The 17,195-nt window shown below is 33.8% G+C and overlaps 2 protein-coding genes across 6 annotated transcripts; one reads left to right on the top strand and one right to left on the bottom strand.

The window, feature by feature from the left end:
* The first annotated feature begins 911 nt into the window (after window positions 1-911).
* Window positions 912-5,504, top strand: LOC137829488 (ADP-ribosylation factor GTPase-activating protein AGD7-like). Its single transcript, XM_068636294.1, has 4 exons — window positions 912-1,962; window positions 2,054-2,143; window positions 4,137-4,740; window positions 5,137-5,504. The coding sequence occupies exons 1-3, from the start codon at window positions 1,207-1,209 to the stop codon at window positions 4,737-4,739; spliced, it is 1,449 nt and encodes a 482-aa protein (XP_068492395.1). The 5' UTR covers window positions 912-1,206; the 3' UTR covers window position 4,740; window positions 5,137-5,504.
* A 3,019-nt stretch (window positions 5,505-8,523) lies between these two features.
* Window positions 8,524-16,824, bottom strand: LOC137829485 (kinetochore-associated protein KNL-2 homolog). Of its 5 annotated transcripts, none has more exons than XM_068636289.1 (8): window positions 16,663-16,824; window positions 16,488-16,573; window positions 16,195-16,339; window positions 14,888-15,782; window positions 14,657-14,715; window positions 14,433-14,509; window positions 9,076-9,135; window positions 8,524-8,962 (listed from the first exon to the last, which is right to left on the bottom strand). In XM_068636289.1, exons 1-7 carry the CDS (start codon window positions 16,759-16,761, stop codon window positions 9,090-9,092), a joined length of 1,407 nt encoding a protein of 468 aa, XP_068492390.1. In that variant the 5' UTR covers window positions 16,762-16,824; the 3' UTR covers window positions 8,524-8,962; window positions 9,076-9,089. The 5 variants fall into 5 exon arrangements, 4 of the variants coding, with proteins under 4 accessions (XP_068492390.1, XP_068492391.1, XP_068492389.1 ...); XM_068636290.1 differs by having other exon boundaries at window positions 8,524-8,848; XR_011084020.1 differs by having other exon boundaries at window positions 8,906-8,962; window positions 9,076-9,151.
* Window positions 16,825-17,195: the final 371 nt, after the last annotated feature.

The following is a 17,195-nucleotide window of genomic DNA, read 5'->3' as shown; positions in this document are numbered from 1 at the left end:
TTCAATGAAAGATAATACATTGATATATCTATTTCTTTCTTATGCGCAAAACCATGTATATTCTTTCAAATCCTTACCCATAAACACATACATAGAAACAATCAGAACTTAATATTGTAGTAATTCATTTCTATTTTCAACTTCATTGTGCTTTGAATATTTCTATCTAAACACATTGGTGTGTCTCCATTTACAAGTATTTAATTGTGAGTATTGAGGTATTGCAATATTCATATATTAAATTCATAGTTAATTTTAAGGTTTTAACATTGAGAATCCTATTGAGTTAAATTGGTTTTTCATTATTGATTTTGATTTTCTTTAAATTAAAGTAAATTGTTTTATTTGTTTATTAAATTTAAAAGTGTTAAAATTGTATAAACTAAATTATTTTATTTATGAGAGTGAATATTTTAAATTTGTTAAAATCATAGTTTTGACTGTAAGAATAAATCTTTAAAATTGTTTAAAATATATAAACTGAATTAGTTCCTTATGAATTATTTAAAATATAAAAGATAAATGATTTTAGTCTTTTAAATTGTTTAAAATTATAAGAATTAAATTATAAAAATTTGTAAAGACTTATAAAAACAATAGCAAATAAATTATACATTTATTTATAAAAATTAATTTACGAGATCTTAAAAATTAAGAATTTGCTAAAATTATAGTTAATTATTTTATAAAATAATAATCCTAGTTAAAACGATACAATATCAGGGTATTTTAAATTTATATTTACATTTTCGAAAAAAAAAAGATAAAAGGAAAATGGGGTTTGTTACAAGTGATTAAGAATACTAAAAAGACTCAAATAGATTATAGGCTTTCATAGCAAACTGTGCAGGTAAATCCTAACATCCTCTCCCAAAGAGAAATATAAGTAATAAAATAAAAATAAATTAGAAGAAGAGAATTTAACCAAATGCCTTCTTAATCCCTATATGAATATGCAGATTAAAATAATTATATTCTATAAGAGTATTTTTAGCTGTATAAAAAAGTAGTATTTAAAATTAAGTAAACCTTGATTCCCTAATCCCGTTTAGGAGGATAAACATCTATTGGGGCTGTTACCAGTCACCGAGTCAAATCAGCAACACCACGCTTTACTTTACCGGTGCGATTCACTTTATTCATCCGTTCTCTCTAACCCTAAATCCTCTCGGCGTTAGGTTTTGCTCTTCTCCAGATCCAATTTCGATGGCGGCGGCGTCGCGGCGGCTCCGGGACCTCCAATCTCAGGCGGCGAACAAGATCTGCGTTGACTGCTCCCAGAAGAACCCGCAGTGGGCATCCGTCTCGTACGGCGTCTTCATGTGTCTGGAGTGCTCCGGCAAGCACCGTGGCTTGGGCGTCCACATCTCCTTCGTCCGATCTGTCACCATGGACTCCTGGTCCGAAGTCCAGATCAAGAAAATGGAAGCCGGCGGCAACGATAAGCTCAACGCCTTCCTCGCTCAGTACTCCATCCCCAAGGAGACAGACATCGTCACTAAATACAACACCAACGCCGCCGCCGTCTACCGCGACCGGATCCAGGCCATTGCCGACGGCCGTCCCTGGCGAGATCCGCCGGTAGTGAAGGAAAACCTCGCAGCAGGCAAGGGGAAACCGCCGCTGACGCAGACGCGAAGAGCTAGCGGGGGAGGATGGGACGATTGGGACAACGAGGGGAGTTCAGCGGACTTCCGGAGCAGGTCAACCGGGGACTTCAGTAGCTTGAACGGCGCGGGCGCACCGGCGAGGTCGAGGTCGACGGAGGACATCACGCGGTCGCAGCTGGAGGCGTCGGCGGCGAACAAGGAAAGCTTCTTCGCGAGGAAGATAGCGGAGAACGAGTCGCGGCCTGAGGGGCTTCCGCCGTCTCAGGGAGGGAAGTTCGTAGGGTTCGGGTCCAGTCCGCCGCCTCAGCGAAGGAACGATGTTCAACACGATTATTTATCTGTCGTTTCGCAGGTGAACTGAATTGAATTGATTGAACGCTCCGGTTTTTGTTTGTTTTGAAGAATTGGTTCGTGTTTTTTAACGAGGTAGTATCTGATTGCAGGGGATTGGGAAATTGTCTTTGGTTGCTGCCTCTGCTGCTCAGTCTGCAGCTAATGTTGTTCAGGCTGGCACGAAGGAGATCACTTCTAAGGTATTCTGCATCGTATCTCTGCATTGCACTGAATGATTGTTGCTAATGAAAATTTGTTTTTCTTTCACGAAATAAAGTTTTTAAATTGCGGTTGTAGTTTGCTTGCTGTTACCTTGCAATCCTTGATATTGCAGGAATTGTGGCAAATGCTGCCACAATTACGGCCTCAGAAACTCTAAAACCCTTCCAACAAACATGTTTTTTTTTGGTATGTATGTTGAAGATGATCCAACCATATGCATTTTTTCAATGTGGTACTTACAAAGTTAACGTAGTGCATTTTAAACGAAAGGCACCCCCTTTATCCCCTTGACCAGTACAAATAAATAAACGAAGAAATTATTTTCTTTTCTTTGTATATATAATTGGTATTGTTCTTGTGAATTGAAAAGTTTATATGTATAAGCAGTATGAATAACAAAATTATTTTTATGTTATTTTGGTGCTTTCATTGAGTTTTGCCCTATGAGACTCGGACACTCTTCTTAAATAGCGTGTCCATGTCGGACACATATTGGACAGAGACACTTGTTGAACACATCGGTGAAGTGTCTAATTCAAAAATTATTTATTGGATTGCTGACAATTCTACTACGGTTCTAACACAATTTTAAAAAGGATAAATACATTAATTTTTTAAAAGGTCAAATTTATTATATAAATTTTTATTATGATTATAAAAATAAGGAACAAATCATTTTGAACCAGTCATGAAAAACATCTTTCAGCTTAAAAAAAAAATTGGAAACATATTTGTGTACATAAATTTTTTATTGTCAATTTATATAATATATAGATCCGTATCTCCTTACCTATATTTTAGAAATTTTGTGTATCTCCGTGTCCGTGTCATATCCGTGTTAGTGTCTGTGGTACATAGGTTTTGCCTTGTTTATGAGGATTGCAAATAATATTTGGTCGGCTGAGATTGCCAAATGCAGTTGATAGTCTTATATAAGATAGATGAAAACTGGCACACTGATGATAGCGCAAAAGCAATTTCCAAAATGAATTTTATTTAAATAGATATGTAAGCACGTGTGTGGCAAATTAGTAAATTCTCCCTTCATGTTGTCATGTTCATCATCACATGTCTAGTCTCTGAGAAGATATTATGTTGTTCGACCCTCTCGCCCCGTTAAAGAGTTTTATTTCCTTGGGGCATATAAATATGATTCAAGTATCGGCAGTGAATTTTGTGCTCCAGTCACATAAGTGTCTTTTACAATGATCCCCCAGCATGCTTTTAGAAATACTCGTCAAAAGGCATTAAACATTTTTTTGTACTAGTTACTGGGATGTAACTGCTCAAAACATCATTTTACCACCTTATACGGAAATTGTTGGCAATAGGCTACATATGACGTACTCAGACGCATAATTTCACTTGGCAAGTTTTGTGCATCAGTTAACTGCTAGCATATCTGACTGTGTCTTGTTGACAACTGGGGTCTCGAGGATGTGAGCTATCAATTTTCCTACTTTCAAACAAAAAAATTGTTCCAACGAGAATATGTGGTTTAGGTTAATTTATGCACGTGTCTCTTTTTCAGCTCAAAGTTAATTTCATATATTCTACTCAATATTTAGCCAAATAGGCATGTAGTAACCTTGGTTGTGGATCCATTTACTGTTTGAAGTGTATGTTGGTTTTTTTATTATCAGATTTGCTATATGATATGTGGATGTGTAAGTTGTTGGAAATAGTAGACTGACAAATTAATTCCATTGCTGGTTCGAGAAACTAGAAATCGCTAATGCAAATGCATACAGCTGTGTTAAGGAATTTCTTGAACTCCTATTTCTGGAAGTTTTAGACATTTCTGTTAGGCCAAGGAATTGTGGACATCCATATCAGCTCATTTTATAGTTTCTTTACCCTTATGAAAATGTGTAAACTATAAAATATCGATGTGTTGTGCTTTTTATAGTAGCATGTAATTTTTTCCCCATTTTTTGTTAGCCCGAATAAGACTAGAGTATTTTGTTTCAGGTCAAGGAAGGTGGTTATGATCACAAGGTCAATGAAACTGTCACTGTTGTCACTCAAAAGACGTCAGAGATAGGACAGAGGACTTGGGGCATAATGAAAGGAGTTATGGCCATGGCCTCCCAGAAGATCGAGGAGTACACTAGAGATGATCCGAACTGGAAGACTGATAACTGGCAACGAAATGACAGTGATAGAAATGGTTATTATCAGGATTTTAACCAACAGAACAAAGGCTTGAATTCTTCTCCTGGAAGAGACCAATCTTCATCAGGGCAATATAAAACTCATAGCTCAAGCTCTTTGGATGATTGGGACCACCGAGATAGCAGGAAGGAAGTACCAGCTAAAGGAACAGCTCCCTATTCATCAGGTGGACAGTCTAGTACCTACAACTCAAGCTCTTGGGATGATTGGGAACACACAGATTCTAGAAAGCAAGAACCAGCTAAAGCAGCAGCTCCTCATAATAATGATGATTGGGCTGGCTGGGATAATGCCAAAGATGATGGATTTGATCATTTTTACCAAGATGCGTCTAACAAGAAAGGTGTTGGCCATAATGGAAAATCGGATGGCACTTGGACAGAGGGAGGCTTTCTCTAAGGTCCGTGCATTAGGCTTCATTATATCTCTCTCAATGGACACATGGGAAATTTTCACTTCCTTTTTTTTATTTTAATGGCTTATAGTTACCTAGAAATATATTGACTAAATCCTAACCTTTTGCTCAAACTGATTCTTAATACCCCTCACAAAAGTCTATGTGAACCATTTTTTAGTACTTGAGATTTCTCTGAATTGCTCAGATTCTACAATCTCCTTAACTTCTAACGAATGCTACTTGTTTATGTGAATTGTGGAGAGGAGGGGATAGGTTGAGCATGCTTACATTGAAATTATAATTAGCAGTTTTATCGTGTTATTATTGTTATTTTTATTTTATGTATATTTCAAGTATATAATTTGAAACAAATTATAATTTGTTATCCTTCTGGACCAGGGTTATAATTGGACTTCTACCAGTTTTATGATTGTTCCATCCGTGAGAAAAGATTGTAGTTTCGTACTGATCGCAGGCACAGGCCAAACAGGGGTGCCGCACATGATAATCAACTGTGAAGGTTATTATTATATTTTTAGCGTCTCTTTTCGCCTTTCTTTCATATACCCTTCCCCCTTCGTAATTTTTTTCATATATAATTTTTTGGGAGACTAAGTTGGAGATTTAGTATCCAAAAGAAAGGGCTAATCGCCTAAATGTCAATTCTTAAAGAGCACTATTACCTGCGAAGTGTGATTAAACATGATTGTGACAAGGACATTTCAGAAATCTTATGATTTATAGCCTCTGAATTTGACTGCTTATAATTTTATTTCCTCCATATTTAATTCTAAATTGACGTATTCTTTTGTTTTCTGTTATTCTCTTTAACCTGAATCCTTTTACCTAAACAGTATTTGGTGGAGGAGATTTATCATTGAGAGTGAGGCTGTATTGTTTATTTATTCAATGGTAAAACAAATTATTAATGAGAAAAATAATTTGCTTTTAAAAGAATTATCTAGATCAAACCAATTTCTTTTTATCTATTAACCTAAAGCTCGAATGAAAAGGTTCAGTGGGTATGTCTTTTAATAGGTTATGGTGGGTCTGATAATTAAATTTATTACAATGTCAAAATATCTATATAGATGATATATTATAGATTGAATTATATATAAATAATACAGAATAATATTATATATATATATATATTATAAATTCTTGAAACATTAAACTTTTTTAATAACGTGAAGTCTGCATCTTTATTTATATTGAAATTAGTTTTTATTATCAACTTTAATATTTGGCATGTAACTTTGATATTTGATATGTTGGTAACTTTGATATTATATATATTATCCTGTTTATAATATTTCATAACAAATTAGATTAAAATTATAAGAAACTTTTTCATTACTATAATGTCTATTAAGATAATAATTCCAAAATTATAATTAAGGATTTTATCAAAATAAATATAATAAAAAATATATTATTATAAAACTAAAATTGATTAGTGACTGAGCGGATTTTAAACATACGTTTATTTATAACAACTTCCTCAATTATGCTCAACCCTAATAGAATTTGGTGGTGTTATTTATGAAAAATAAAGTTTACGTCATTAATGTAGAATGATATTTAATGTAAAAAGCTTTATTATGCACATTGTCAAAGAAAAACTGCATTGCTAACGAAAGAATAATAACAAAAATACCTAAGAAACTACATCTAACTTTTATCCTCCCCTATCACATCTGTCATCTCATCTTGTTTTATTAAAATATTGGTTAGATATACGACCTAATATATTTATATATGAGCCCAATTTTATTAAATGATTCAATTTGGACATTGGTCATCATGTGCATGTTTTTACTGGGTCGGATTAAAAAAAAGTGCAAGGTTTGTGTTATACCAAATAAATGTTTATGATAGATGAATATTAATTAAGTTGTGAGACGATTTAAAGAACAAAATATCTGTTTAATTCTAATATTTTTTCTAGGTTAGACTTTAGAAAGTATTCAAGAATATTAAAAATTAACCAGCCAAAAATGTTTTTGGAACTTTCTAGAATAATTTACTTAATCATGATATTATGTGAATTACAGACTCAGAAATATAAAACCGTAACTTTAAATAAGTGTCTTCTAATATGTAATGCGGAGTACTTCTAATAAAAACATGCATGTGTACTTGATTAAAGCATTTTTAAGTCAAAGATTTAGATTGTGTATATGAAACAACAAAATAAAAAAAGAATAGATATTTAGTCTTGAACTTATCGAGATGCACACTTGTCTCTTGTTATATTGGCATGTGAATTCAAGTTATATTGTCTTTATGGAAGAAAGAGAATGTCCTTGTAAGAAATATTTTTTATATTTAAGTTAGTAATGGAAAATATAATCTAAGTAATCAATGTTAAGTGAATATATATATATATATGTATGTATATATATATGTATGTATATATATATGTATGTATGCATGCATGTGTACCTGAATTTTATATATTACGTTTTATTATGAGTAACATATTGTTATTTGGAACAAATTCTGGATAAAGTTGATAATTTAGATTGTAACATATGATAGTTTGAAAACAAGAATATGATATTCTTGGAAACCAAGTATTGCAAACATGTATGTCCTACTAATTAATGGAGACATTAATAATAATTGTTTTTACCTTTATAAATAGGTCTAGGTTATCACATAGTTGATATATATATATATATATATATATATATATATATATAAAAGTTTATTTATGATGAAGTCATTAATAAATGATGTTGATAAATATTTGATGATAATTATTATAGTATGGAAATTTCGTGAGAGATAAAAGATTAACATTTAGGATGATAGAGAAATTTTGATTTTAAAAGGTATTAGAATGGAATGGTGTGCAAAACATGAGAAAGTTTATTATAAAATTGATGAAAATGTCAATATCGAGACACTTTATTTAGAAGAGTTATATTATAAAATTGAAGATAGGTTATTATTCTACTTATGATTCAACAAAATTCTACTTCTTGAGACTTTGAACAAAAGAAATTATCTTGATAGATGAGATCAATCTCAAAACTTTTGAATAAGTTATCTAGATGGATCTTCTCGTGAAATGGTTATGATACAAAAAAGTTGATGGGTGAGTTATAATTTATAAATGAAACAATTACAGTGATTATAGCAAAATTAGGGCGATGTGGAAGTTATTTTAATTTCAAAAAAATCATTGTAACTCTATAAATAAGATCTAATAGGCACATTAGAAGGCAATACTACTACACATTTCTAACACAGATACTCTCTAACACCCCCAAAGCATAATGACAATGAATAAAATTTCTTGTCTTACTATGTGTTTTATGAACTTCCTTTCTCCTCTTACTTTCGTTTTTACATTATCATTTTTTCTTTAGATTATTTTATTTTACATTAAGATTATATTTCCTTTACTAACTTTGGTATTGATAAACATCATATTAATATCATTTAAAAGAATGATAATATTAACTATTATCAATTTATAATGATTATTATTAATCTGATATATACTACATTAGATATTGTATATCAACATAAAAAATAATAAAATTGTATTGAAAATCTTGTATTGTTGTATTTTCTTTTACTAATGGCTTTTACTATTTTTAAAATGACTATTTTACCCTTTGTATATTTCAATTCTGATTTTCAAGTTATCTATATATATAATGAAAAAAATTTAAAACAAACTTTTCAAAAACAAGTTTTCTGAAACATACTGACATGTTTTCCGTAACAGAAAGCAAGTTTTATTACCGACCTCCCATCTTTAAAAACAAATTTTCTGAAACATGCGTAACGCAAAAATATTATGGATTGAACAATTAAGATTTTTTTTAGATTAGACAATCTGGAAGGGAAAGTTCCAAAAATATATAATTTCCAGCAAACACAACCATTTTACTCTCTTCGTTCCCACAGTCTCCTGCGTGTTCCTGGTGGAAAGCTTTGAGCTTCCTAATGTTGTCACTTTCTTCGCAAGTGACATTCTCGATGATGACAAGTTTGAGCACATGCTTGTTAGAATTCTCAAAGGAACAAGACATAATCATCTTCTACTGTCTTCTACCAATACGCCACTTCTCCGTCCACACCGGGACTTGGGCTGTCGGAATCAATGTCAAGAAGTAATGTCTAGTCATTTTGGTGCGGTCAACAGAAGTCATGAAAGTTGAGAGGCGATCTTAACGAGTGTAAGAATATCCACAAGGTATTCAACCTAATCATGGTATTATAAACCACTGAACATCGATCTAACTAGTAAAACTACCACCAAATTATTCATAAAAAAACAACCAAAGATGAGGCACCATTCACACAAAAGATCCATACCACGAATCATGGCTTTAACTCCCTTTCCCACGTCCCGCTGCACGTTTTGGAGTGTTAAACCTATTTAACAACACAACTATTTCAAGTCAAAAAACAGCAAATGAATTGTTATTGTTAAGGATAATATCCATTGACAATTCACATTTTTTATACAATACATTTCTTAATATCATTATTTTAATATTTTTTTATATCATTTAATTCCAAACTTACCTTTTTTTCATATATATTTATTTTTAAACTCATCACATAAAAAATTATATACAACTCCATAAATTGACAAATATCATTTTTCTATTCTCAAACATTCAATCCAGAACTCACCCTACTCACCTTAATTGCAATCAATCACCCTTATTCGGCCAATGTTGCGGCCTGTGGGTTGTTCAAATGACAACTTCAATGATATGGCGAAAATATAATATAATATATATATATGCAGAATGCAAATGTAATCTGATATGGCATTAAAATCTGAGCCACTTGCATTTGTCACGCTTCATGCAGGAAGCCGTGAGAAGTATCAGAAAATCCTCTTAACTACCGTCACTTCTAACCTACCGTCACTTGAATTGAGACTTCAAGGATGGGCATATCAACGAGTGATATGGCTAAAATAGAGTACAAGTGGGATCTCTAATACCACGAGACAGCACAAAGTGTTTAATATTTTATATAGGTAAAATATAATCATGTTAACATATTATGAAGGGAGATAAGTCGGCCTAATTGCAAGTTACAATTTATTTATTCAGGGAAACATGAATACCCAAAAAAATACACTAAGATTTATCTGGAATATTTATTTCTGGCCCCAGTTTAAAATCAGATGAGTTTTATCGGTAAATGATGTCACACTAATAAAAATATGAAGCATTGTTGCTGATGGTTCAAAATCTGGCAGAGTATCTAACTGCGCAGATGTGCCTGTGGGCTTACATTTGGATCCAGGAGCCTGAAAGATCTGGGGCATGTAATGATATACTTCCACATCACAGATATCAAATAGATTTTTCTGGTCAGAAAAAAAACAGTCCGGGAGAATTAACTAAGGGATTTTAGCTAAGAATAAGATGTTTTGTTTCCTAAATTAATGCTGGAACTTCTGTCTATATTCTACCTAACTGAATGAAACCATTAAGTTCAATCCTAAATTTGACAGCAGAACTGTCAACATAGGAGGCTCTCATTGCAAACCGTATTGCATCCATTAAACAGCAACCTTCATTTCTTTGTTTTATTGTCCCTCTTTGCAGCTTGTGCAGCAAGGAAAGGTAAATGAATTTATTCCCACGAGTATTGTCCGAACCAATGTTGACAAACTCGTAACTTGGAGGCGGATTGGAGAGGAAAAAAAACTCGTAACTTGGGAATCGTAACTCAACTCAGAAGAGTTACTATTCGAGTTACTATACATAAAATAATTAAAAATAGATTCATAATTCATGAAATGGTTCAAATACATAACATAATTTAACATAGATTCATAATTCATAAAATGGTCCAAATATATAACATAACTAAATGATCCAAATACATAACATAATTAAAAGTAGATTCAAGATAATGTTTAATACAGATAAACTATCAAAAAAAATCATTCACATTAATCATATCATAGGATAATCATCTTCGTCCTCTAAAATGAGCGAAAGGCAGTGGCGGAGCGGAAGGCCGTGGCAGAGCGGAGACAGCGCGAAGGCGACAATGGCGCAACGCAGCGTTCGCGGTGGTGCGCGAAGGCGACAACAACAAGGAGTGGCGGCGACAAGCACAAGCGACGGCACAGGTTATGAAAAATTAGGGTTGGATTTCAAATTAGGGTTTTATTGAATTTAGGGTTTTCTTTTTGAGTCACGTCATGGATCGCGAGGGCCCATGGATCGTCCGATTCATCCCTTGGATCGCTCCGATCCAGAGACGGTCCGATCCTATCTCCGATCCGACAGGATTTTGCCTAAAAAGATCGTAAACTCGCAAGATCCGCGAGTTAACTCACAATCTTGACAACACTGGTCCGAACTCTTCTGATTTTAACGAAGAATCCACACATTAACTAAGTACGAGTATGAATATGGATAATATCCGATTCTTTTAAATTGGATATGGAGACGTGGATAAGTTTGAACATATTCATTCCACTCTTGTCCCATACCCGTCCATGTTTTAAATTAATAAAACATATTTAATTTATTAGGTAACCTAAAATAAATTATATTAGTTGTTCTTTAGTCTTTAGTTTCGTAACTTATTTCTAAATCATACATTTGACCATTCTACTCTTTTCTGTAATTATTTGATATTCATTTAATATTTATACAAGTATAATTTTTTCTTGATATTTGTCATTGGAGAAAAGAAAACGTATCTTTGGACATTGAACACTCAATAATATCATATTTCATTTATAGTAATTTTTATTTTTACGAAAAAATTATTTAATTAATATTTAAAATAGCAAGGGGGCGGGTACGGGCATATCCATTTCTCAATAAGGATGAGGATAAGACAAACAAATCTTTCTTGTTGAGTATGGAGATAAGGATATTTACTTTGAGGATGAAGACGGGATGAGATAATCAAACAAGCACATGTCCATTGTCATCCCTACTTTTAACCAATAACAACAACTTTCATTGTTGTAATCTTTGCAAAATCTTTGGTTTACAGGTGTAGTCCTACCATATGAGATAGTAGACTCAGTCAAAACAAGAGATACCCAAGCTCAACAACCTGAAAAATTGCAGAACATTCATTCTGCATATAACTTCTTTTTTTATGTGAATAATTACCTAAATGGGTCTCAATTGTGTTATACCCTCTCAAAGGAAGACTAAGTCACCTTACCAGAGTTGGGCCATAAAGGAGAATCATATATTTGATGCATAAGACAAAACTCAATTACAATATCAATGCTATGGAATTTAATGATCCCAAAGATTAGTCACAATTGCATGTTTTTTAACTCAACTAAGGAGAATTGGGATGTTGTTGAGCATACCTACTCAAAGGCCAAGGAAACTGCTTAAGCGTACATGTAAAGGCAAAATATTTAGCAACAAAGAATGGGAACAAGTTTCTTACAGCTAAGGAGAATTAGGATGTTGTTGAGCAAACGTACTCAGAGGCCAAGGAGGCTTAACCATACGTGTAAAGGCAAAATCTTTAGCAACAAAGAATAGGAACAAGTTTGTTACAAAATATGCTAACCAACTCAAGTATGTGTGGATGGAGCTAAATTGTTATAAACTCCTCAATTAGCACAACTGAAATGTAATGTTACTTTAATTATTATTTTCCTTTGTGTACCCAACTTTAAGGTCAATGTTTTAAGTAAAGTACCTTGCCTATTCTTTGTATCCTCTGTAGATACATCAATAAAATGCCCAACAGTGTAGGTTGAATACATTGTCTTCTATTCATCTTGTTTGTTCAAGTTAGTATCAGAGAAAGTACAATCGTGTTGTCTTCTATTCATCTTGTTTGTCGTTGTCATCGATGTTGTTGCAGTCACCACCATCATCCAACATCATTCAGTTAAAAAAGTCAAGGTTAGGTGTGCCTAGACAAGCACGACCCAACCCCAGTGGTCATGCAACCAACCAATCGACCATGTGCCATCACACACCAATTCACACACATTTTGTTTGTGGTTGTGTCCTCCATGCATTGCCATTCAATTGTCACATATGCCACCATCTTTTACCTTTTATTGTTTCAACGTACCTTTAGTGTTGGGTCACATGCTCTCTTAGGGTTTCTCTTCTCTATTCTCAGGTTTGGTCATTGTTCTTCCTCTCTAAAATGGCTTCATTAGGTTATGTTTCTTTCTATTTGGCTATTCCAACCATTACAAGTGCAAGGCTCAATTGGAGTGGCTTGATCTATACCACTAGTTTTAACTTTTGACCCATGTGCAAGGGTAATGTGATGATTTATAAGTTGGGATAACTTAGAAATAAAAGAGGGATTACCAACTACATGGATTGGGTAAATACTAGTGGGAGGAAACCTTGTAACATTGAGAAAAAAAAATAAAGTGAAATAATGATTCTAACGTGAAAGTCGAATTTCCCCCTCGGGTGAATTACTTCTAATTCGTCTAATAGTCTTGCATTGTTTAGGAGTCGAAGTCAAAGACAATTTAAATACCCCTTCCTCCTTTAACCCTCTAAGACATTTTTAAGGACAAAATTGTGAGGGGCTCCAAGCTCCAAAGTGGACAACACCTCGGATGTAGTGATTGACTCTAAGGATGCTATCTCAACGAACTTTAAGTTGGAACATTAGTACTGTATGTGGGAATGGAAAATTGGTTCCAAAGACAAACCCTTTTTCTCTTAGCCCTCAGATGGGTGGATCACCCTCGGTCTTCATCAAATAAAGTTTGGCAACCTATCAACAGAGAAGTCAACTTGTCCAATAGCACGATCATCAACCTCAGATGATTCCAACTCATCTCTGATAAGAACATTTGACACCGACCGTGGGGCCTGAGTAAAAATTTTCCCAAACCATGGTTTTTATGGTTTTTACTAGAGATTGACACATCACGACTTCATCCAATCTTGAGATGGACTCGTTATTTGTCAATAACTTCAAAACACACATGGAAAATCTTTTCCACAAAAACGAAGACATTCTCCAACACACCACAATCGGCATGCAACAACAATAAGCGGAGGAAAATTCCTTGATTTTATGATCACTCAACAAGGTATAATATAACTTGAAGATATACTATAGTTAATTCAAATTGTTGTAAAAGAATGATATATTCTTCTTCTTAACTCGGTTTTTGTCCCTAAGGAGGGTTTTTCCAAACAAGGTTTTAATAACACATTCCGTTTAAAAGCTTGTTTGACAACTAATTGAATCAATGTAATTCGGCTAATGCATAGGAGGAGAGGTTAATTTTTCTCTAGTAATAGATTTCATTTTAAAAAAATTTAAGTAACATTTTCTAGGTTCTACAATAAAAAAAAATAGGAGGAGAGAATTTAAAATATTATTTTATGATCATTTTGAAGATCTTGAGAGTTTTTATAGAAGTCATTCACCACAATGGACATTTTATTTCTCCCCTTAATACAAAATATTGTAAATGATAGGTTTTATGTTTAAGATCTTTGTTAAAGATCCACCATTAAAAATACTCTAAGTTCTTAATAGAACTAGTTAAAACTCAAACAGAAATAAACCTATTATATAAAGACCAGTCAATCTTTCACTATTGAACTAAAAATGAAAATTTTTAAAATTGAGAAACATATTTTATCCTATTACTAAAAACTACGCAAATCAAAATTTAACTTAATTTAATTTAATTAGTATAATGTTAACAAGAAAATATGTACCTGCTCAATGATGGTGAATAAACCCTACAAGGTGCTATCAGAGATGCACCATCCTTAATTTCTTTAAGCTCATGATCCTGAATTATAATATACAAAAAAGAAACCGTTAAAAGATATTATTTGGAGACATGTTTAGTGTGTACAAGAGATACGATTTGGTGTGCAGCATGTCTACCGATGGCAACCAATAAAAAGTTGCACCATTACACAAAGAAATCACATACCGCATCATATATTGGTATTTGATTGCGCCAAAATTCTAAGGGAGGTAGAAGCATCCTGCCTGCAACATAACCCACGCAAAAAGATTATAGTCTGGAGTAAATGATGTTTCAAATTACATAAAAAGGGTTAACGATAGCATTGGGTGAGAGAGTGCATGAAAATAACATAAAGCGCATCTATCACCTATAAGCCTAAAAAGTAGTTTATGAAGAGAGTAATGAAAAATTTACCAGATCTGGATGTTCTGAAATTCGATGACTCGGGCGTAACAGTGGATATTTTCGGTTGGCTTCCCTCGGTCATGTTACTTTGATCTTTTAATCGCGATTTTTTCACAGCAGAAGCAGATTGATTCCGTGATCCCTTAGGCCTGGCCACTTTTTTCTTAAAACAGCCTTCAGTCATTGGTGACAACGTTCTAGAAACTCTGGATGCAGATTTTTTAACTATCTTTTCGACTGAATATTCACTCCTCGATTGTGACTGAACGGGTATTGCGGGACTTCCCAATCCCTCTACATCACAATTCTCAAGGGCCACTGAAGTAGAGTTATCCTCGTTATCTGGTGACAATTCGATGTTCTGAAATTGTGGCACCTCATTATCTGATGTTCTGAAATTCGATGACTCAGGCGTAACCGTGGATATTTTCGGTTGGCTTCCCTCGGTCAAATTACTTTGATCTTTTAATCGCGAACTTTTCACAGCAGAAGCAGATTGATTCCATGATCCCTTAGGCCTGCCAACTTTTTTCTTATAACAGCCTTCAGTCATTGGTGACAACGTTCTAGAAACTCTGGATGCAGATTTTTTAACTATCTTTTCGACTGAATATTCACTACTCGATTGTGACTGAACGGGTGTTGCGGGACTTCCCAATCCCTCTACATCACAATTCTCAAAGGCCACTGAAGTAGAGTTCTCCTCGTTATCTGGTTGCTTCGAAATACCTCCAGAAGCAGCCTGCTTCTTCAGGTGGCATACTTTAATATCATGCAACCTGGCACTACGTTTTTTCCCACCACCACTACTCAAATTAGTGTCAATGGTTGATTCTTCTCGGGAGAAATCTAGAGCATAGCTTTCCCAGTCTGGAGGGAAGCCAAATATAAATTGGTTGAAAACCTGGCAATGAAGAAAAAAACAAAAAAGAAAGTCAATTTGGGACATTACGCATCATAAAACAAGGGCCAATTATCACCATAAACAACATCTAACTATATTCAATCGAAAACATGAATACTTACATGAACACGATGCACATCATATGATACACCAAAAATTTAAAGCAAGGCTTATCAAATAGAAAGGGAAAAGTGAAAACACCAAACCAAAAAAAAAATTGAACTTCTCGAATAGGCTAAAGTCAACTTACACACTTAAAAAAGCACTGAACCTCTCTCGTTTAACTTCTACAAAACCTAAAATGCATAAGTCGATTTTAGCCATTAAGATAGGTTCAATTCATTTTACCTTCTTATCCTCTTATCCACAAGCTTTTACAGAGAAGTTTATCCAACCACGAAATGCTACAAACCTCGGGGCCGAAACCGTTTTCAATAGTGCGCTGCTCGTTGATTAAGCCACTAATTATAACGCATTTCCCATCCACAGTCTCGAGAGAAAACTCGTCGTATCTTTTGATAATGGGAGCAGAAACAAACACGCGCATTGCCACATCCCTGAATCAGAAAATCAAATCGTTACACTAATCACACAATTTCATCCAACACGAACAGGCTCGAAGCAATTGAAATGCGACATGGACGTTACCCGAGAGCACTCGCGCGAAAACCCTAACCCGAAGAGAGGGAAGAATCTTATACTTACTTTCTCGATGAGACGCCTGCGACGGCTAAACGCTTTCCTTTGAAGTCGTTTTTGGCTTTAATCAACCACCAATCGTATAAGGTGACCTTGGGAAACGAGAAAACAGCATTAGAATTGAAAATTGGAGAAGGGAGAAATTGAAAGAAGGAGTGAGAACGAAGGGAGCATGAGTAACCGTAGGATGGAAAAGGCATGATTCGGTGTCGTTTGAAGGAGTTGCAGTCGGAGTGGAATCAGCCATAGCCATTAGCAGTGTTCTCTCTGTTTCAGTCATTCCCGCGCCAAACAATGGCTATAGCTTCTAGAATGGTGCTTTCAAATTATATGGCCCAAATCTAGTTTTCATTTTTTTTATTACTAGTAGTTATTAATTAAATATATTTTAATTACAAACATATTCTCTTATATAATTTATTTTGTGAATTATTTGTCAAAATTCTAATCAGTGCCAACAATTTTCGCTTCTAATCAATTTATTAGACGCTTATATGAATTTTAAAAAATTGATACTTTAATTTTAAATAAATAATAACAATCGAGGATAGCTTTTTTTTTCAGACTAAATAAAACGCTTTATGAAAAAAGTTGACTACGGGAACAATAAAATTTGGTTATTTTATACATTAAAAAAGTTGGTGGGAAGCCATGGCAAATTGCCAATAGAAATTTGCAAATAACTTTAATTTGATAAAATATTTCACTAATCAT

This window comes from Phaseolus vulgaris, chromosome 7 (assembly GCF_000499845.2).
Source record: "Phaseolus vulgaris cultivar G19833 chromosome 7, P. vulgaris v2.0, whole genome shotgun sequence".
Taxonomy (NCBI): Eukaryota; Viridiplantae; Streptophyta; class Magnoliopsida; order Fabales; family Fabaceae; genus Phaseolus; species Phaseolus vulgaris.
Note: the sequence above shows the minus strand (reverse complement) of the source record. Positions and strands in the feature narration are given on the sequence as shown.